Genomic DNA, 23,680 nt, shown 5'->3' with positions numbered 1-23,680 from the left:
TGCATTTTGATAACAGGTTTATTTAGTTAACTAAAACTGTATTTTGTGAAGAAATTCAGTAGCTTTTCAGTTTTAGCTTGGTATTGTAATAGGGAGATATAAGTCACAGTTATTATACTTCTGCCTTATATTTAAGGTCCTAAAGGTCATTTCCACAACAAGTTATCTACCTAATCCACACAAGAAATACCCTGGGTACAGAGCAGCTTTTCATTATTTTAAAATGCAAATCATGAGGGCAGTAAGAAATTATGAGTATAGCTATACTATCATTCTGTAGGGGGTAGTGAGATGGTTCTGTCCCCAGTTATCTACATTAACTGAGGGAGAATATTTAGGAATGTAAACATATCAAGGCTACTGTCCTTCTTTAGAGACAAGGTCGTTTACTCAAAAAATCAGTGTGTGGTCTATGGTTACTAATAAACATCTGTTCTGTTTCTTCACACACACAAACTTTCAAGCTATAGAGTGAAAAAATCACAATCTTCTCAGAAAACCACAGGAAATACATGTTTTTTCCAAGGAAAATATTAAGGATTTATACAGACAGATATTTTTGTTTCATTTAATTATCAAAAATTACCTGCACAATTTTGAAAATAGGGAACATCAGCAAAACAAACTTTGGAATTATGCTCTATTTCTCCTTTATTTTAGCTAATTTATCCTATAAGAAACTTTTTTTGAGAATTTCTTATGAAGGCTGACACAAGTAAGAGCTTTTAAAACTTGTTTTTAGAGGAACTATGGATACTTATCAGACTATCAGGAAATAATAGTATTCTAGTAACCTTAGTTAAAGGAAGAAATCTGTAAAATGAACATTTAGGGGAAAAACAACTTTCAAATTTGTCCATTTTCTTGATTAACCTTTCTAATAAGTTCTCTTAGATTTTGTCTACATTTCACTCCATAGTTATTATTGAGGCATTGCAAATAATCTATTTTCATATATGTAGTTCTAGATGAATAGCAAGAGCAGTGCAGTCACTGTGGCCCAGGTATAGCATGAGAAATAAGTGTTTTCTACTTAAAAGGGTACTGCCTTGGCTTTCTGTAGTGCTAAAAAGTTTCTGTGTTTATCATGGGTTATGCTGGTGAAAAAAAGTAAAACCAAATTATGTCCTGACCACTTTCCAAATTTCCCAAGTGTTAGTAGCTAGCGATCAGAGGGCTTGACTTTGGAGACCTAATCTTCTAATTGGATCTGTAGCATTTTCAATAATAAAATACCAGAAAAAGATCTATTTGGTTTGTTTTTAATGTCACAAGGTGACTTATATTTGCAGGGATATTTTAATAGAGCTGAAAAGTAAGCTCTTCCTTTCCCTGACTAGATCTAATATTTAGCATGTAAGTATACAAAATAGTGCAACACCTTGCTGTCAGTCTCCAGGATTAATAGGGAACTAGGCATAGATTCAGCTGATCCTGCAAAGATATCAAATGTACATCTAACTTGAAGAGTATGAGTCCCATTGTGTCTCACTGTCTAATCTTGCTTAAATAATTTGCCAAACAGAGGGAATTCTCTGAAGAATGTTTCAGTAGCCTGACAAGGAACCAGTCTGTAGTAGAGTTGTCTAAAGCAGCTAAAGTTGTTGCTGTCTCAGAGATACCCAATTTAGGAGTCTCTTTTTCAAAAACGTCGGAAGCATATAAGGAAAAAAGCATAGTTTATGTTTTGTGTGCTTCATAAAAGCTGATTCTCCAGTTTGTAAGCATTATACTTTTCACAGTCTGAGATATGTTGTGAGGGAAGACTTCTGTTTCTCACATTATATATACTGGAGGAAATAATCAGTGAGGCTTTTTAGGACTTCTCAGTTTGTTCACAATCACGCTGGTAGAGGTTAACATCATGGATGGCACTGGGTTACTCAGCATTTTCAGTGATGTAAATGCAGTAGGATTTGGACTTCAGTCTTTAGAAGAAACTGCTATAAACTCATGCAAATTTGTACTTCAGTCTGCAAACCAGAGAGGTTTGCTACTTAGATTGTCACATGTTTGCTCTTTATTGTACTCTAAATAATAAATTAAAAAGAAACCAAGAATGGCTTTGTATACAGGGAATATTGGCCCATATTCATTTAATAAATCTCATTAAGTACTTTATAATCAGCTTATTATTCTGCTTCTGTTAAGAACATTTTAGTCTACTTCTCTATGTAATGAATAATTTCCCACTGTTTTCTACTTTATTTAGGACTGTAAACCAATTGAGATAAAGATCTCTGCTCTTTTATGTTTCTTAGTTACCCTAAGCATCTGTAGTTCTATGTTTCTATAAAATATTGTTTACTTATTGCTGAATACTTGTCCATACACATTCCAGCTACATATGCACAAACAAAAATATTTTCATCCAGCATTATATATTAGAGTAACATCTGTATACTATTTCTGGGACAGTAGGAATCTCTTAATGCTATAAAAGGTCTACATTTTTTCCTACCATCTGCAGCTGGGAGACAGAACTGCTATCTGAATTAGCTTTCATTTGGATGCTCTGCAATTTAAATTATGTGGTTTCCTTAAATTCTGAGAAAATAGAGAAGTTTAGGGACTAAGTCTTAACCACTTCTTTCTTAAGAAGCAGACACTTGGCTGCAAATGTCTTTTTAATGATGAGTTTTAGTTCTTGTACTCTAATCCAAGTTACAAATATATGTATTTTTGTTAGAATACAAGTTGTCACTTAATGCTAGAAATTGCCAGACAGGGATATACAACTGCATGTTCACATTTTGTGTGTATCTGACAAAAAATAAAAAAAGTATTTGTGTACAATAGGTAATTACCATGATAACTCCTGCTCTACCAAACAACAAAATATTATTCATAAGAACATGTGTGTAAAGGTAGGAGGAGAGCATTGTGCAGTTTGTGCATCATACACCTGCTCTGCAGGCTCCTGGGGCTTGGTGGGCTGGTTCTAAAGGCATCTGTGAAAGGCAATTAGAAAATAACTTCAATGTTCATTTGCAGAAATTAGCTCTATGGGATCTGCACATCTACTGGTAGGGGAAGGGGAATTACAGTTCTATGAATTGAAAAAAATATTATGGAAATGAAAAGGAAGGTGTTGCATAGATGCAAAAGAATTGTTTCGGGTGAATGATACCTGGTACAGGGGGCTCTTCTGCAAGAGTGCTTGGATTTGGATAGAAACATCCCAACTTTATTAAAAAAAAATAGTAACAGTAATTATGGTATTATGAGAAACTTAAACTTCCCATTTTTGTGTTGCAAAATAATCTGTAAACTATGGTAAGGATTGGATAGTCTGACAAGATAAACCTGATCAATTTCTTTATCAAATACTCAGTGAACCATCAGAAAATAAATGGTGCAGAAACTCTAAAAACGATGAAAACAGAGAAGCAGCAAAATAGACTTGTGCTGTAGGGTTGGTTTTGGAATTACAGAAAATGGAGGAAAACCTTCCTTTGTTTTAGTGTTAATCAGGAAAATTATTTTAAGCATCAGGACAGGCATGATATGAACAAAGGTATGTAAATCTAAATTGCTATAATTGATATGGAAGCAAATCTCAGGCATTAATGCTCTTAAGCTATGGGGACTGGATGATCTTTGTTCAAGAACTTTGAAAGAACTGGTACAGGAAATCTCAGTCTTGTAGTAGGGATTGTTAATAAGATTATAAAATCAGGAATAGCATAATAGTAAATGTGTTACTTGTATTTAAAGAGACTGGAATTGATCTAGGTAGGTACCACTGCCTTTTTATATAAATATATACATATATATATATTTTATTTTTTTTAAAGAAGTTTTGAAGGCCAGAATTACTAGACATCAAGAAAAACAGAAAATGAGATAAAATCACATATGCTTACTAAAGTTGCTCTCACCAATCTTAATATTATTTTCCAGACAAAGTAGTACGTGGACTCACGTAGATGATCTTTGTTATAATGTCACTTGGGAATTTACTATTTAAAATGGAAAACATGGGTATCAGTAAAAGAATCTTAAGGCAGATAAGCAAATAGTAAGAGAAAACAACAAAGGACTATCAGAAGGTAAGTATTATTTCACAAGTAAAACGCTACTAGAATTCTAGCTTTTCACTTAGTATTTTTATTCATGGTTTTCTTAAAAGCAGTAGGCTGTAGGAGTGAACTAGGGACACTTTCACATGACTCAGTGGTAGGATGCTATTTCTATAGAGAAGATTCAGATAATCAGATGTTGCGGTAGTTCATTAGCGGGGAATGTGGTGTCCTGAAACTTGTTGAAACTAAGAAAAAAAATAGAAAGTCTGTTGATGCCAATGAGGATAAGCTGACCACAAGGGAAAGACAAGTTCAATGACTCAGCACTACTTATGTTACTTTCGTAATTGCTAACCCTTTTAATGACATAATCTAAATATTGAAATTATTTGATTTTGCAGACCCTGAAGGTTTTGACATAATACATTTATTGATGACTACGTTACAAACAGACAGAAATTCTTTACTCATAAATAAAATTAAAACCAACAAAACCAAGGCAAATCAAGGCAAATAAAAAATGTTTTCATTCCTTAGTGTACATTACCTCCCAAATATCTAACTTAATATCCTGGTTTCAGAAAGAAATTATAATAATGTGGTTCAGGGTTTTTTTCTCAGAAAAGCTATATCAAAAGTTCAAATTTGGCAGAACACTGGAGGATCTGGATTGTTTAATATGAAAATTCATTAACGAGAATCTTTAATCATCTGGATAAGTTTCAGGAATCCTCACATAGAAAATAGTCTAAATTTTCTCTTATTTCAATTTCTTAAAAGCAAGGGAATTACAGTATATCTATTCCCATCTCAAAAATAAAAAGAAATATTTTCCATGAATAAGCAGCTCTAGACAAAACAAGTATCTGCTTATTAATTATTATGATAGGGTGATCTACAACTTAAAGCCTTAAGAAGTTTTTATGACATGATTAAAAACATGCTTTAAATGTTCTAAACCATATTATACATCACAAACAGAAATTCAGTTGACTGAACTGTGTATTTGAGGACATCAGAAAAGTGTACTTGATAGAAAAATAAGATATGTTAGGAGAATGACATTTCAGGAAAAAATGTCTCAAAGCATTGTCCCTTATTTTTCATGTGTCCCATTCTACCACTTCCCCTTCCCCATACAAGAAAAGATACCATCTATTCAGGAAAGTGTCAAAAAAAAAGCACGTCTAAGTAAGATTCCATAAGAATTGTCAAAAAAGAATCCTTTTTCTCCACTTCCTTTTGTAAATAATTTCTACATTGTTCAATTCAGGTAGCTACCATTCCTTTTACAAAATATTGTTGTGTTCAGAGTACTTAGAATGTTTGGCAGTATACACAGAAGCCATCTTCACCAGGCTAATATGCAAATCAGTAGCAAATGAAACGAAAGCAATAGCAGATGTAAGGGGAGTGGTGGAAAAGGGTGGGTTTTTGATGCATGGCAAAACTCCAGACATGTTATAGGCTACCTTTTCTCCACAGCCCCGTGGAGAAGGTAAAGCTGATATCAATGGAGTATAGCTTGAGTTTCCAGTGTACATAGTAAACGCATACTTCATGATTAAAAAGTTATTCCTAGTGAATCCTTATGCCTTTCTTGTGAATCTTTTCATGTTGATATTCTTTAGTTTTTTTCTCATGTGTTTTCACTCCATGTCTTCTTTTTGTTCTCATGTGTTTTCTCATGTAAGACTCTCAGCTACTTTTTGAATACTCAAGTCAACATCATTTTGTAAAGGAAAGAATAGAAGTCTTCCCAGAAGTCATCAGTCTCTTTTTTTCAATTAGCAGAAGTATGGGCTGCTAGAAAACAGTATTCTGTTAACTCCATCTTGTAGGCTTACATGCCATCTTCACAACATTCTTACTGTACCCAGGTTTGGGAAAAAAGAACTGAAGGTAGAAACCATTTTTATCAGATAAGTTGTGCACAAAATTAATAATCCCTATTTTAGCCTCACTTATTAAATGGAAGACAAAGTACTTACATAAATAGAATTATCTTAAATCTTATGCTTTGTTTCACTTTAAGCTTCTTCTTCCAGAATGAATATAATATTGTATCTTGCTACAGTAACTAATATTTACTGGAATAGATTGAATTTCTCTGGTTTTTTTGAAGTGTGAATGAGTAAAATGTCATTCTACCTTGTCATTTAAGATTCAATACTCTGAACTATGTTCTATTTGAAACAGAGTATGACTAAAAATAATACACAATAATCTCCATAATATTGCACGTCATGACTATACACTGGAAGCGTATTTAATCTGACTTCAGTTTGTTACCACTGTATAAATAAAAAACTGTCATCTTTTTCTCAATGTTTCAGTTTTACAGTTGTGAAAACAGATAATTTGTTGTCTTAAACAACTTCAGCCAAACTGTTTCTGGGAATTTCAGTCATACGTAGTATTTTCACTGAGGTAAAATTTTAGAATTTGTGGTTAGCTGAAATCACTTCCTGTTTCACAGCAGGTATACATGCAAACTGCTAATGCAGTGTCAGACACATATTCCATAGCAATGTCTTGAATAACACTACTCCTTACAGAGAGCTCAAGCTCTGCTGCTAACCATAAATTAGATAGCTAGGACATAGGATGCGAAATGACTTGATAAATATGAGTTTTTTCTACTTCCCTTTTTCTTAAGAAAAAAGAAGATTTGTGGATCAAAAAGTGGCCAGGGAAAGGGGTCAAATGGGAAAAGAGAGAACAATGATCTGCAGTTCCTATTTACATTTATTTTGCATACATGTAAAATTTCTGTTTACGTTTGTGGAATGATCTTTAAGACATCTGAATCTTATCTGATGCAATAGGGAAGAGATGAGTCTCTGAGCATAACCAGTGCTGCCTAATCTAGAGAGATATGTTGCTATGCAGGACAGTTATTTTTCTTCAGGCATCACCAATCGGTAGAGTCAAGGAGAGCAGGTCTCCAAATGAGACAAAAAGGGAGTTTAATCTCCCTGAGATGTACTGGCATTCCTTTCCACACCACTCCATCTCTTCCAGTTTAACTCTATAACTTTAAGGATCTTTTTATGTCAACTATAAGAAATAAATGGCACGGGAAAACTGATGTTTACCAAGTGAGATGAGAAACAATAATTATTTTTGATACAACTGAGTAGATTTTACATTTTAGAACAAGATTACCTGAAACCAGTTCTTGCTCTAATTGAAGGGGAAAAAAGAGTGAGACAGAACAAACTAAGAAGTTAATAGAAGACGCATGAAATATTAACTTTTCAAAGTTCTTGACCTGAAGATTCTTTGGACTTCAAAAAGGGCTGGGGCTTGGATGGAGAATGTTCTGCTCAAATTACATTTAGAGTTCAGCATATCTTTTTCAGAACAAAAATATACTTGATAAATAAGGTCTTTTTCTTCCTGAGGGATAGCCACAAGCTCTTAGCAACATCACCTAATTCACGATTGTTGTTCAGAAGTGACCTATATGGTTTTTGAAGTTTTTTCTTTTAGTATTAATTTCAATGAAATAATTATGGCTCTAAACTCCAAAGCCCTGAGGGCAAGTTATGTGGAATGGGTTATATCCACGCTGCACGGCACTCATTTAGACCTCCTCTGGTTACAGAGAAACAATTTTTCTCTGTCATTTTTCAGTTCAAAGTGCCTGAAATCATGTGAGGCTCTGTCAGAGCCCACTGGAATGGCGTTTCTATAGCATGACACCAGAATGCATGTTGCTTGCCTTATGATTTGTCATGAAGATGTCTGAGGGTGGGAGGCCTGTAGGGATGCATCAGGACTGTATAGGAAGAACAGAGACAAATAGACCTACTGTTATCTGGACAGCTTGTAGCAAAGTGCTTCTAAAGTTGCATAGCTTTTCCTCTCTGAAGGAGTAGTTTGCTTACTCCAGAAGGGTGTCCAATGGTGAGCTAATTTCCATGCAGGGTGGATGGTAAAGGAAGCAGAGAGGACAAAAAGCTAAGTTACTTGGCTTGACGCACACTAATGTAACACCTGTCTGTGAGCAAAGTGGTCTAAAATGTGGTAAGGAGCTTATCGGGCTTATCTGCTCACTCTGTTGAGGATTCTGATGAGATGAATTTATGGCTTTACTTTTTATGCTATTATTATTGACAATAACTTCTGTGGACCTAAAAAGTTGTATGACGAAAGACTGTCACTTGGATGATTTTCTTTAAATGTATGCACTGGGATGCATTTCTTACCACTTCATTAATCAAGTTGATTTTTTAATCTGTATGGTTTTCATGTAGAATTTATAAATAATAAAGGGATCCTAACACACAAAATATAAAAATTAATCCCAAGTATGGGTAATTTTCACACCCATGCATTACATTTTCATAGTATTGCAGATAAATCAATATTAACATGTAAGTGACTGTTAATTTTTATTCAGTTATTTCCTTCTGTTTTGGGTAATCTCTTTACTGATTTTGAAAAAAATGCATGCAAAGCCGCCATGTTTTGATTATTTCCTTTTCCTTTAAAAGAATTTTTACTTCAGCCTTCTTGCTGAAGGCTGAAATTACCTGTCTGCACAACATTTATGTTAGCAACATGTTCCTTGCATTAGCCTATATCACATACCACAGGCTTGGTCTCAATGAACCCTCCTTGTCACTGAAAGAATATTTCAGGCTGCAGAACCATTCATTTCTCGGAGGGCATGTTGATACTTTTTATAGAATTACCAAGTTTGATAAGGTTTTTTGTTGGTACTTGCCTAGAATTTACGGGTTGCTGTCATCAGCTCATCTTGCATAGCATCTTAAAAAAAGCTACCATTATCAATTATCAATTTCTAGCTACCAAATCATTATCAATTTCTAGCAGTAACACTGATGAAATTCTGTGTACTGTTATTAAGAGCTGGCTTTTCAGCATTTCTTTAAGCATCAGCTTTACCTTCCAAGATACATGTTTTGCCCTGTATGTTATTGTATTGTTACCAAAATATTTGATTCAATTACTTTTTTTTGCTCCTTTTTGTAAATATCAAAAGATTTAGTAAGTTAAACTGATCTCTAGAAAATCTGTGCACCTTCTTAGCATAAAAATGGTAGCTCTGTGTGTCCCCGGTGCAGTTTGTTCTTGTGACCTGTATGGTTTGTATTATATATTTTAATTGGTTTTTTTGATTTTTGTATGAAAAATCTGACACTGGTAGAACAGCAGTCCTTACCTCTCTCAGTGCTGTCATCATTTAGCAGGGCCTGTTCTCGTAGAATGAGGGATAATGGCTTCAAACTACAAGAAGGTAGATTCAGACTAGATATAAGGAAGAAATTCTTTACGCTGAGGGTGGTGAAGCACTGGCACAGGTTGCCCAGAGAGGTGGTAGGTGCCTCATCCCTGGAAACAGTCCAGGTTCGACGAGGCTCTGAGCAACCTGATCTAGTTGAAGACTCATTGCAGGGGCGGCTGGACTAGATGACCTTTAAAGGTCCTTTCCAACCCAAACTATTGTATGATCACGACCAGAAATGTCACAAGGTAAACTCTTCCTCTGGTGTCTGCTAGTGCATTTGCAATTATGACAAGAGGCAAAGAAAATACTCTGTAGGACTTCAGTTTAAGAGACACGTACCGTAGCCAATTCTGAAGTGAAGATTCTGGTGTCATTAGTAATTGAAAAGCTGAGTGCTGTGAGAGGAAGACTATGTGGAAATTAAGGAATAGAGATGTAAATAACCCTCTCTTTGGTTCTCCTACCCCCAAAGAACAGAATGGAAAGGTGTTCGAAATTCTGCACTGTTAATAGATGATTAAAAACAAGGTTTATAGGACATACTTTTCACTCCTCCCTGTTAAGTTGTTTCATTGGGCAGTCAGAAATGCAAGATTCCCAAGATGAGTAAGAGAGAGAAAGAGGATAGATCTTCACTTTATACTTCAATGTGACTATATATTTGGAAGTGAGAAGTGCTTCCAGGTAATCCGGTTCCTGCTACAAACATACCTTATCCATTACCTAATTAATTTTAGTGGAAAATTTTCAAGGAGACCTTGTAGAAGCGACTGGAACGTGGGACTCCTCCATCTCAGGGAAGAGTTATTATCACTTGCAGGCTCCTGTTTGTGTCTCTGTCTTTTTCCCTCCAGCTTCTTTATGTCCAGTCTAGATTCTGCATCTAGAATCGGGAAGAGGCGCTAGACCTTCCTATGGCCTAAATTCTAATGGTCAGAGCACTGTCCTTGTAGCAGAATGAAGGAATCAAAGCAAAATCTGCTTTGAATTGCCCTTTCCCCCTTTGTTTTTTCTTGAACTGAAATTGTGCTTGAACTAATTGAACTTGGTTGAACCTGAATTGGAACTGACTTACCAAAATCCTTATCCGGTCAAAAAAAATTATGCCACTAAAGTTAATATCACTAAATATTTTTAGCTGTTGCATTTTTTTTTTTCAAGATGAGCTGATTAGCAAACTATTATGAGCTTGAACTGGAAGAATTTCACAAGTCAACCTATACTGGAAATGTAACAAAAATTCTTTACTGGTTAAAGTCTCTGGCTTTAATTTATCCCTGCTCTGGAAAGCGCATATATTGTGTATTCCACTTTGTTGGTGTGTTCTTTAACTGGTTTGTAATGCTATGTAATAACTTCATACAGGCCCATTCTCCTTCTGCAACTCTGCTTCTGAATAAAATTAGTTGAGTCAATGGGTGCTATGCTTTGTGCTGAACTTAATGCTAGACAAAACCAGATAAACTAGCATATAGATGCTGAATAGTCTTGTTAGTGGATTTCAGATGTGTTAGGTGCCAGGTCACTGTTGAGAAGCTCTTTCTCAAGATAGTAAAAGACATTAAGTAAATCTGTTGTTGAAAATGTCAGTGCCCATGGATGATCGGGCAAGGATGCAGTTAGGTAAGTGCAATATGAAATAATAATGATTGTGCAGATTTGTGTAGCATTTGGCATTGTTAATATTTCATAATAAGTGGATCTACCCTAGAGAAAGCGATAGACAACTGGATGAGTTAGATGGAATGGTTTTCACATTCAGATTAATCACACAACCTTGCAGTTTTCAAAGTTTATTGTTTATTATTTTCAAACGTCTCTGGTATAAATTCCCAAAGTAATGGGGAGGGGGAGGAGCAGTGCTTTTTACATAAAGCATGCACATAACAGTTGTAACAGCTTACCTGATCCTTTTAAAAGTTATACTGAATATTTCTCTTTATTGAACACAATTATATACTTTGTTTTGCAAGTTCTTAGTGAAAAAAAATAATTTTCATTCTCACTATTTGTAACTCTCAGTATCTGCTTTCTATCATGGTTGTATTTAAATGCAAAAATAAAACCAAACCTTCTGCAGAAGTAGTAGGACACAAATGATGGTAGAGCCCCTTTAAATTTTGGAATCCGTTGTATTTTGGTGCTCCAAGTCTTCAAAGTACAGCAATATACAAATATGTGCAGCAATACAGGCTCCCTTTTTACTACTGAATTAAAAGAAATACTCTTTCACTGTCAACATATTGTGACATTCAGGTAGTTTCATATTTTATTCTTCCTCCAGAATGGCATCAACTGTACTAGGGCTCATTTGGGGTATTGTAGAATAGAGCTGTGACAGCAAAAGAACTGAGCTTAAGGAAATAGGATCTATAAAAATGTGCAGTGCAGTATCTTATCGTGTTACTCCCAAGTCCACCCACACCCTAATCAAATACACAGTCTTATCACATGTTTTAATGTCATTGAAGTTGCAGCTGGCTTCCATACTGCAGGATTTCCTGTCGAAAAAGGCAAGGGGTCATTTGAAGTTTGAAAAAGTCTTAGTGCAGTGTAAACTATTTCAAAAGAATGGCAAGTAAACGATATACGGTCTGGGCAGGCTGAAGTATACAAGCTTGTCTAGAAATTTTTAAATCTCAGTAGAGATCAACACAGCGAACTCTGTTCCCTACCTGAATCTCTCCCACAGATTTTGCACTTGTGTGCAAAATTTTCTTTGCTTTCAGCCACCCGAGAGCAATCCTAGGTGGTGCTAGGGAAGGCCATCCGGCTTTGCTCTTCCCCCCTGCCCCGTTCTTCCCTCCGCCAGCCGGTGGGAGCGGGCGGGCAGGATGCGCTGTGTCAGGAGAACCCACCTAGAGGGCCCCCTTGACGGCAGCGCAGCCTCCGCCGGGCAGAGCCCTCACCGCAGCCCAGCCCAGCCCGCCGCCGCTGCTGCTGCTGCTGCTGCTGCCGCTGCTGCTCCTACTGCTGCTGCTGCAGAGTAAGTGCCACCCAGTCCGCAAGTGTCCGGAGGTGCTGCCGGGCGAGGACACAAGCAGCCCCCGGGGCAGGCTGGAAATTCTTGTCAGGCAAAAAGGAGCAAGAGCCTGTTGCCTGCGTGGCTTGAAAATAGACGCCGTCTCTTTAGCTTGGGCTGAAGAATCTTCCCGAGGATATTTACCAGCGCGTCAGGAGTGATAACTACTCGCTGGGAGCTGAACTGGGAAAAAAGGACAGCAGAGAAAGAATGCTTAGGTAACACTGGACTTAAAGCTTTGCTTTCATTTTGCAACGTACAGATTGATGCACGTGGTTTTATATACAGTATAACATCAAAATAGAACTAGGTTGTGCAGTGAAAGAGTCGATAGCTTAGTCATTTTACATAAAGGGAGCAGGGCAGCCTTATTATGGGGTTAGACAGCAAAAATGAATTTGGTTATGATATGATCGTGTCTCATGATGGTATCTAACTGCAGTCCTGTCCTATGGAGCGGAAAAAGCATACTTCCTTCTTCCTTTCTTAGTTGAAGAAATAAACCCACAGTATCAAATTCAGAAAGAAGTTTGCGTTTGTTGTACATGGCTATTAAACATCATCCTGCTCCCTGGGCTTGTAAGAAAGGAAAACTGCATTAAAGTGATCACTGATGAATATGTGTCTAAGAAAGAAGAAAAAGCAATATTCATTTCTGAACATGGCAAAGCAATCTGAAGTTACCCATCTCCCTCTAACCACTGATCTGGCATGGATGACAAGAAACTATCTTTTGACTAACCTTTTCCAACTGTCCAAAATGCTGCATATGAAGATGCTTTAATTCACAGACAAAGCACTTGGATTTTTATCAAGTCAAACTGTTGGCGTTGTCATAACAGTTTCTGTACACTGATTAGTGTAATGTTTTTTTAAGTAGCAAGTGATGAATAAATGGATGGACCTGTACCTAGAAAACCCTGTGAGAAGTCTTTCTTCGGATACTGGGAATTTTTATTTTTGTGGATTACAGTAATTCTTGCAATAATCCCTGCTGTTAACTGCTCATGCAGTTGTTCTGGAATGCATCTATGAATACCATAACAGATAAATCTGCCTGACAAGGAAAACACTAATGCTGGAAGATCTGTGAACATGATGCATGTGAATAATTTCCCCTTTAGGAGGCATTCATGGATATGGTGAGTAATCAATACACATTACAGATTGTTAAACTCAAAATGCTTGTTTGCAAAATACTGTGTCAACTACCAGATGCTATGTTTTTCCCTCTATTAATGTCAAATGAGGACTAACCGGGCTATGAGGAAAATTAAAATCTTACAGAGATAGTAGTGATGAAGTAATGTGAGTTTGGCCCTCCTTCGCCTTTATAAAACAGGCAAGTCACAAAAATTGTGTTGTTAGGGTCATATTTTCTTACATGGCAAAAGCCTTTTGAGCAGGGAAACATGTATTTTCTTCCTTATCAAAGGAGCACTGCTTCCCATTTCTTTTTTAGCCTGACTTGAAGGAAATGATGAAGACATGTTTCCCCCCCTACAATATTGTGTTGTTTGTCCTGGAACTTATTTATTTATATGTATTCAAGTGACCTGAAAACAGGAAAAAATGTTCATTCATATGATAATTCAGTAATCTGTAATAAATGCATTTGTATGGTAGGGTCTCGAATGTCGCTGTTTGGAAGACAATCATACAGCATTAAAATCCCTTTATCACCATTAAAACATCTGTTTCCTCATTGAACCACAGGCATCTATAGTTCTTGCTGACTGAAGAATCTTTCTCTGTAACTTTCTTTGCAATACAGTGCAGTTAACTAGCTTATAAATTCTACCAGTGGTTGTTGCGTCATGTCTTGACCCTGATGCTGGAATTCGTGTCTTGATTAGTGCTTAATGAATATTAGCTAAGGCAAAAACAGTACTTCCCCAGAAAACTTTTGCTCTTTGGGTGAATATTGAGTCTCTCAAAATATCGGAAGCAAACCTATTATGGAAGCTCATTTAAAACGGGTAAATAAATGGCATTCAAGTTGGGGGACTGCCCTCGGGGTGTTTGTGTGACGGATCTGCCCTTATCGTACGTCAGCCGCCCGCAGGGAAAACGCAGGGAGAAGGCTTTTCCCGAGGACATGCGCGAGCAGAGAGTTCCCCGCGCCCCGTTCTCCCCGGGGCCCCCCGAAGTTGCGCGGCGCCCCGCGGGCCCCGCACGGGCCCCGCCGCCGCCCGCACCCGCGCCCGCTGGCGTCACCGCGCTGTCAGCGGGCGGAGGCGCCGGCTGCTCCCCGCGCAGCCAATGGCGGCAGCCGCAGAGCAGCGCGTCACGGCGGGGCGGGGCGGGGCGGGGTGGGGGTGTGCTGCCGGCTGCCGGCTCCCGTGCGCTCGGCGCTGACATGATAATAGGCAATTAGTGGGCCGGCTCGCCTCCGGACTCATCTGCTGGGGTATTAAAATCGCCTTTCATTCCACCTTTCCCTGAGACCTCGTTAATCTGCAGAAAATCCCTGTAGAGCCGACTTCAAACCAGATCACCTGAAAAATGAATAATGGGGTCTTGAATGTATTTCATCTTCTGGTTTTGGCAGCTTATTCAGCAAAGTGTGTTGGAAAGGGTACTGCAGTCCACACCTAATAGGAAGAACGCTTCCATTGTCTCCTAAGAATTTGGCCTACTTCTGTTTTCAATAACTTAGAGAAATTGTTTTAAGCGTGTTTTTTACCCCCAGGGTTCATCTTCTGACTGAGTGGCTTTCAGACACGAACCCTGAAGTCTGCTGAAAGGGGTTTGGAACAAACCAACTGGTTTTTATTTAAGTATCTTCTCTAAAAGGTAGTTGCCTGGTTTCCCTGTGTACTCCTTGCCAGCCCCTTGCTGTCTGCCACAGAACCTGCACCCATTGCCTGGGAAAGACTGGCAGAAGCGTTTGCTGGGGAGATACAGGAAGATAATGACACGTTCCTTGTTTACTATTTTAACTGAATGCAAACTATACCATGCCTACGTTTGTGCTTACCGAATCATAGACCTTAATTTAGAATGGAAATGTTTTTAGCATACTGTTGTTCATCTCAGCTCCCAGAGGACTGGCAAATTTGCTTATTCATGCTACAGTAGGTCTGTAAGGAGCATTTATGGGTGCCAGGGTTTTAAGTTGTCAGTCATACCTTTTCTTTTGATCCTGAACCTTCACAAATCTATGCATTGTCTATAAGGTATGCCAACCTTTTCTGTTGTGAATAGGAATTGGCATAAAGAAAAGTCTTCTATATGTATATAACGTCCCCTTGTGCTACTTTCAGATGTCTGTTAAAGGTTGATAATGAAGATAAAGGAAAGGATATCTTTCATGGGACCCAATTAGTTTTGTGTTTGCTTAATATAAATATTAGTTGATCATTTTTAATAATGTTTCCCCAATGCTGAATGCAACACATCAACAGTGTTTTGTGGCCAGCATCATATACATCGTGATATTTGTAACCTTTGTATGCATACAGAACCAAGTATTTCAGAAGTAGGACTAATAATCTCGTGTACCTTAGAGATGTTGCTTTTTAAATGTATTTTCTGTACCTTGGAGACATGTACTATGCCTTCATGTGCTAGTTCCTGCTTGTCTCATATGGAATATGTTGAGGAGGATTTGGAGGGGAGGTCGGGGTGGGGGGGGAGCGGGGGGATAAAAAATGGAGCCTTCTGAAATATAATTTATTGTTTCAAATGTCCAGGATTTTGATGGTGTGTAACCAGTCAAGGTGGTGGATGTGTTTTCCTTGCTTGGTCCTCTATGTGGGTTTAGGGAAAGAACAGCCAAAAAGTGATGGCCCTGAGAACTGACTACTGGCAAAAAGCAGCTAGAAAATACGTATGTTCCCAGGCAGTACAAATGGGAGCACAACTATATCAGAATGAATGGACTCTAAAGGGCATACGAAACTGAGATTGGAGTAGGCAAGACAGGTATTTTGTCTGAGGATGTTTCTAACAGTTTGGACTGTAGATAAGCTAATACATGTGATTAAATGGGTGCAGTGATTGGGCAAAGTGATATCCCAGGTGAGGATAAAGATAGTCCTGGCAATAGTGAGAAACATTTATGATCATAGTAGGAGGAGGAGTGTGATTTTATAACTACTTAACACGTTACACACTATGCAAAATAATTTTGTATTAACAATACGCAGCTTACTGCCATTCACACTGAAAGCAATTTTAGAAACATTTACTGCTGGATTATATAACCTAGCTTTCCTTTCCATTACATTTTATCTGCCTTTTTGATGCCAAACCAAATAAAGATAAACACTGTATTCAATTTTGGCTTGCCTAATTGCATAAACAAATATTACACACGCTTTTTAGCTTTACCATAGGAAAAACAGAAGTGAAAAACCTGTGTTAGAGAATAGCTGTCTTTAAACTGGTAAAGATTTGAAATTAATCTACAGGTGAATACCCTAACTTTTCAGAATCAAAAATGTAGCCTATGACTGTCCATCCTTTTCTGCCAGCTTTTGGCCTATTGAGATTGAATCAAATTTAATTCGCTTACCAAGGAAGTGAGTAAAGAAAATTATGTGTTCTTGGTTCCATTTTAATCCCACTTTATTTACTTGATTTGATCATTATTGTTTTATATACTACATATAACGCAAAATGATGTGGATGCATAGTTATACACGTTATCCTTTGCTTCAGATTAATTTGATGACTAACTAGCTTTTTGAAAAGCACCTTAGTAAATCCCTGAATGAATGCAATTGGTAATAAGCTTCTGTCTTCTGTTTTTGCTAGTATTCTAAGCTAACGATCCTAAATTGTTTATTTGTACATTTTGTAGACCCCCCCATGGTTTTCAGCCAGCCAAAAATGGTTTGGCTTTCCATCGTTATGCAGGTTCTTCCATTTTGTGAGAATAGAACAGTATGCGAAGAGTTTCTTTCTGTGAAGAAAACTGATGGAAAATCAAGATCTCAATGCTAGTGCACAAAATAAACTTTTTGTTTTGTTCTTAGGACATGATGAGTCACCTCAGCTCACTCAGGTACCATGGGGAACTGAGTCTGACCAGTGCTACGCTCTTCTCATGGCATAACTCTTCTCTTCTAAATCAAACCAGGATGAAATGTTTGATGCAGATATTTACTTATTTGCTTGTTCTAGAAAATTTTGTGTATTTTATAGTGGGGGAAGAGAAAAAAGCTTCTTTCTGAACTGCTTTTCAGCACACTATTTAACTAGTTTTTAGATATTTTATATTTAAGAGATCAGCATAAAAAGTGCAGAGGAATATCTCCGTTCTTCCTTTGGAAGTCTGGATTTGAACCTGAACTGGGGAAAAAAAATCATGATTTCTTAAACTAAGAAGGAATCTTTGTAAGACCAAAGAATTTAATTTAATCCTCTGTGTCCAGTAGATGTTCATAGTACTGCTAAGTATGAAAGGTCACCTTATTCCCTGTCTGCTTATGGTCAGTGACAGGTGTTACTTTCCTTCAGGTATTGTTTATTGCTCAAGTTAGCATAAGTGTAGTAAGATACTGAATGATACAGAGAGTTTCATTTTAAGGTATCTATTGCCTTTTCCTTTATATTTCTAACATCTACCTGATGGCACCTAACCAGCATTCAGCATGCTGTATATCAGTGAAAGCATGAAAATATTTCTGCTATATATTTCTATATATGTAAATTACATCCCTCACCACTGAAGTCTTCCACACAATAATTACGGCACTTTTACATGCAAAATTTCTGTGCAGGCAAGATAATTTAACCTTACAAGCTAATGTAAACTGTAGTTGTTCTCTTTGGGTGTCCTGGACAGATGAGTATCCCATTGGGACTTTAATTTACTGATACAGAATAATGAGATCATTTAATCTGCGTTTTCGGATCACTAATGTACTAATCTTTGTATTACTGTGATTGATTCAAACTAAACCTTTGTATATTTGAAATGTGGACTCTTGCCAAGGCCTGCCTTTTGCTCTTCTGTCCTCAGCGTATGATCTGTAAATAAAATTGTTGTTCATACCTCTGTCCACGGTGTCTCAACAGAAGTAGAGTAGATCTTTTAACCAGTTCTTTTCAGGCTAAGTTATAGTCAAGTTATTTCTTGAAGGATCTTACAATCGTGTAGAAAGCCTTGCTGTCCCTGGATGTAATCCCGATTTAGATCTTCTTGGAAACTCAAGTCACAATAGTAGAAATTAAGTTGAAGCCTGTTTTACTCATAAATCACCTGTTCAGTTCTTCTACAGTCTCTTCACTCGTACCTGCTTACAGAGAGCCACCTTCTCTTTGGGAAGAGTTAATCCATACCTGCACTTTGACTCAGCAAAAATTACCCTATGCCTCTCTACCTCTTAAACTATAGTTTAACAATGAAGAAAAAAAATCAAACATGTTGATTAAATATCACTTATTAGTTATGCTGTTGCATATATGAAGTATTTTGTAAGTAGATTTGTGGATACTTACATTGCTTCTAAACATTCTGGCCTGAGTTAAGTGGATAGGGTCTTTAATTCACAGATGGGTTCACTTTAGGATGGGAATTTGGCTCCTAGTGGGAAAAGATATTATCAGGTTTACTTGAAATCCACGTATTTGGCACACTTGGAGACAACTAAAGAATTGTTCGAGTCTATACATGAGGATTTACTAGTTTGTTTGATATTTTCAACATAGTATTTGTGGGAAGGGAAAAGAGAAGAGCAGAGGTAGGGGAGAGAAGAAACACTAAAAACGTTGAAAGCTGACGATTACAAAACTGAGAAAGTTCATCAACAAATAGAATTTAAAATTTATTATAGTTCAATCTAATTAAAATAGAAATAGTTAGGTTTTGCTGTACACTATGCTAAATGGTAATTTTTATGTGAATATTAATTCAGTCTTGTCTGCTGAAACATTAACGGAATACGGAATGATTGATTTTTTTTATGACTGGATTAACTCTTTGATAGTTGCAGATCATTTTTTAAGTAAGATCATTTAAGTAAGATCATTTTTATTTTAACCATTAAAAAATACAAGAATAATTCCAGTAAAAGCTACTGGTCAGTAGCTGTTGATAAACAGAGTAATTTTCCCTGTGTGACTCACTCCATGGAATTAGCAAAATGGCGCGCACAAAGTAAAAAGTTTCAAAGGAGTGGATAGAACCCGGCACAATATCTGCAAAAGAAATGAACAATTTTGCTTAGGAAACTTGAAACTATTTTTATCCATTTATATTATAAGCATGTAAAAGTATTAACAAAAGGACGAGCTGTTTATTTCTCTACTTTTAAAGTTGGCTAAATTGATATTCCTAACCTAGCTTGAGAATTTATTACTATTTTTAAATATGAGTATGGAAACATTGTATGAAAATTAGTGTTTTGCCTTATTTAGGCAGTAACCCTCTTTCTGTTGAGAACTGATTAAAATAATTCCCTGAATATTAAAGATATTCAACCACTGGAAAACTATAGTGCAACTGAGTATACCTGAATCTCAAATTCAGTTATCTGAAGGGAACTGTTTCTTTTCACTTTACTTAGCTTAGTTAATCTCTCAAAAGGAGGATCTCTAGTCTTGTCATATCACAACCTTTAATTTTGCAGAATGACTTTACTCAGTAATTTTACAAAAAGACGTGGAAGGTTTACATTTTTTTTCTAAAGTAGCATGGCTTCATATTTTCAATTGTCTTAAGCAATTGGTTTAGATTTTATTATTTCCTATTGCCCTATTTTAATTGGATTAATTTGATATGGCAGATGACAGCTTGTGCCCTTCAGGAAAACAGGTAATTCTTACTGAGATGAGAAGAGATGACTGTAACTCTTTACATCTGCAATGAAATGTAGCGTCTGCTTTCAGGATTTTTGTATAGTGCTTATCAAGTTCTTAATTTCAGCCACAAACAAATGGTCTTTGATACTGGATCTGAAATACAGATGCGTTTTTAACACTGTCAGTAGCTAAGGATTAAATCAGTTACTTAGGTTAGTCATATGGATGTAACTCTAACAGCAAGGTTGTGCGTCTTCACAAGTTGTTAGGCTTGACATAATAGTTACTTGGTGAAATTCTAAGGTCAGTTCTATGCCTAGTTGATCAATCACATGATCTTTAGAACATTTTAAGAAAAAAGGTACTCCATTTTATGTCATAACGTTTTATGTTGCATTCCTTTCATGTGTCTTATTCCATATTATTACTGGGTTTATTTTTCTTTACAAATTTATTGGAACAGATTTTAAATAATGAGTTCTTAAACCATCATTTTTTAAAGAGTGACTTTTTTCTGGTGATGTCAATATACCCTGTTATTCACAAGAATATAAAGTTTTCAGAGTTTAACTTCCTTTAAACTGGGAAAAAATACAGCTCATTTGTAATATACCTTGCAGATTCAGAACTGGACGGACCTTCAAGCTGAAATTGCCTTTCTGGTTACAGTAGAAGCATCGAGCACAGAGGCTCATATACACCAGTGATATGCGTGTCTGGATGCTAGGGAAGAAATGTTTCAAAAGTTAGTTTAGTTTGTATTTATATCCAGCTATATTCTTGGTAGGCAAGTAATGCCTTCAGGGAAGTAAGTAGATTTTAGTTATTAAATGATTAATTACAGTGTTATTTTCATTTAGTTTACAACTAAATACTTGAGACATATTAAAAATAGGAGGTTACCTGTGTTTTTGACTGCTATTTTAAGGGGAAAGTTTGGTCCGGTGAATCTGAATTTTAGTTGTTAATTCTGATATTGACTAAATATTGACCAATTAAAAATCATCTTAACATGTCAAAGTCTAAGGTTTTTATGCATCTTAGACCATTTGTGAAATTTTGTTTTCCCCATCTTGAACTTAGAGTATTGAGGTATGGAGAAATTTACACCTGGGAGAAGAGTGGGAAATAAATTCCTTGAATTCTCGAGTAGAGTCATACCGATAAGCATATTTTCATGTACAGGCCAAGACCTGTTACTCAGGTCTACACGCATTTATTTTTTCATGTGCTTTCAGCTCTTCCACATTTCTTGCTGGTTGTCTCTAATGTTGCTAGAGAGTAGTTTTCTTAACTGTACTTTAACACAGAGATCTTGAAATGGAGACACCCTGTTGCTGTTTAGGATTTTGATCTTAAGTGTCCTTGGAATGCTTTCAGGGTAAAAGTACAGCAGTAACTGTGCAGTTCCCCCTGAGAATTTCCAAGCCCTTTGAATAATTGCCATAGAAAGTGGTCTCTCCCCCCTGGAGTATCACCAGACGGACCTGTCTTGTGAAAGTATAATAATCCTAGGAACTGCCCAGAGAAGGAGAGTGGTTAAAGACTGATGGGCTTTTTTTCCCTTTCTAATCCAACAGGATTTGAAATGTCCAACCAACAAATACTGAAATTATCCCTTGAAAATTAGGCAGATTTTAATGATGGGATTAGTCTGGGATACTAGACCATTTTTATTTGTTAGGACGTTATAGCTGGATAAAAAGACATTAAGGGGCTATGTTGGCCATCTATATAATAAGCATTTTTGAGTTTTAAATGCTGTGATGCTTAAATTACTGCAGCATAGCTGGTAAACTATATGCTGTACAGTATCTTTAGCAAGAGTGGAATCTCTATATGCTGTATAATCCTCACAGCCTAATCATATTTCTTTCCGTAGGATTGCATTTTGCAAGTAGATGTGGCTTGTGGTGAAGTAACTGCTACTGGGAATACCACAGTCACAAAAAGGTATGCATGCTGAGCTGCAGCTGAGCTAATATATGACTATTTATGGCAACCAAAGAGGTATCAGAGATTAAGTCATAATAAGGTAGGGACTGTACCAGCTAGAGGCTCACTCGCTTGTTCCATGAAGTAGAAGAAGGATTTTAGAGATGATGATTTAGAGCATTGCTTATCCCCTGCACAGTGAATATGAATAGAAGTTTTAAGAGGTTTTTGCATAATGTACATTTTTGAATCATCAGTTCATGCAGTCCTACAATAAGACTGGATACTCAGGTCATTGTTTCAGTATTATACAATATTAAAAAAAAATAATTATGAGAGGTAAAATTAATCTACTTCCTGAAACAGAATACATGCAGTATATCAGGATCTACATTTAGAACCTGCACTGAGAAAAGATCTTATCAGGCAGGTAGTGACATCTGTATAAAACAAACAAAAAAAATCACTAAGGAGAACAAATAATGGCAAGATTTTCAGTTTTTCTCTTTGCATCCTTTGCTGAAATGTTTCATTTCTGTAGTCGTCCCCTCTGCCCCCATTAAAAAAACAATTGTTCATCTCCTTATGCAGTACTTTTAATAAAAATTTTGATACTTGGAAAATACAAGTAAGCATACTTGTGACTGTGAGTTTAAGTTCACTGCTTTCCTGAAATGCCACTTGCTTTTCATATATTCACAGGTTTTTTACTGGGTATTAATCAAGGGAACAGATGCAGAATGCTGGGCAGGAAGAAGTGCTTTGTGACTCTCATTTTAACATATAACAGTTTATATATGAGATTTTTTTTCCCTCCCTGGTTTCTTGAAGAAATGAGGCCTACCTGATCATACATACCTGTTTCTCCCTTTTATAGCTTCGGAACCTGTTGTCTGATTTCAACCAAATTTTAGAGAAGTTTTAAAACTTAAGTTCTTTTTAAAAGAAACAATGTTTGTTAGAAAGTGCCTTTGGTTTGTGCTCTCTCTGAGGCAAGGACTTCTGTGTCCTGGCAACGCAGCTGCTGGTCATGGGTGGCCAGGCAAAGCCCTTGCAGAGCTTGCTGTCAGCTCAGCGCATCTTGCGTCCTGTACCCTCAAACTGAGTGTGTCCCGGTGGAGAGGGAGGTGGCTAAGCATCGTGTTCTTCATGCAGTGACTTACTGTTGGCACTTAGGTGTACCGTGAAAATGAAGCCAGAGAAGTCTGTTACATACATGTGGGTGTAGAAACAGTAGAGTCAAAGCGTCATCCATGCAGACATGTTCAGGACAGGAACGCAGACAGAAGGAAGTTTGCAGTAATGATGAACCATATCTCTGTTAGCTGGAGATTTTCATGTGCTAACATTATATTCTGAATATTTTCAAAGACCCTCATTTAGATCTTATGTGCTTTGAATATTTTCAAAGACCCTCATTTAGATCTTATGTGCTTAAGCTGCCTCTGAACTCTTGAAGAAAATTCACTTGCAAAGTGACGGGCTAGTCCAGTTGTGTTATTCTTTCCCGTTATCAATAGCGTAGGTAACAGCAAGTATTTGGAAAGGACCAGAAAATCTTTAAAACCTCATAGGAACAATGATGATATTGTAAGATTTTCCTTATTGAAAAGGTACTCAGTGTTTTAACTGTCAGTTACAGAAAACACAGAATGAGATAATTAGAAGCATATCTAAATTTCTGAG

At 36.8% G+C, this 23,680-nt stretch overlaps 1 protein-coding gene across 5 annotated transcripts in view; it reads left to right on the top strand.

Annotated features, from left to right (window-relative positions):
- PDE4D (phosphodiesterase 4D) overlaps nt 1-23,680 on the top strand; it is a 520,925-nt gene that overhangs the window by 220,459 nt on the left and 276,786 nt on the right. The window contains exon 1 of one of the 5 annotated variants that reach the window (XM_074569485.1): nt 12,219-13,449. The exons of the other annotated variants lie outside the window; for them this stretch is intronic. Within the exon in view, the coding sequence (XP_074425586.1) occupies nt 13,403-13,449 (47 nt within the window). The 5' untranslated portion in view covers nt 12,219-13,402. Of the gene's footprint in view, nt 1-12,218; nt 13,450-23,680 lie in introns of those variants that run through there. 5 annotated transcript variants of the gene reach the window in all.

The sequence above is a fragment of the Larus michahellis genome, chromosome Z (assembly GCF_964199755.1).
Source record: "Larus michahellis chromosome Z, bLarMic1.1, whole genome shotgun sequence".
NCBI classification, from domain to species: Eukaryota; Metazoa; Chordata; class Aves; order Charadriiformes; family Laridae; genus Larus; species Larus michahellis.
The sequence above is the reverse complement of the archived record's forward strand: the minus strand, read 5'-3'. Positions and strand labels throughout refer to the sequence as shown.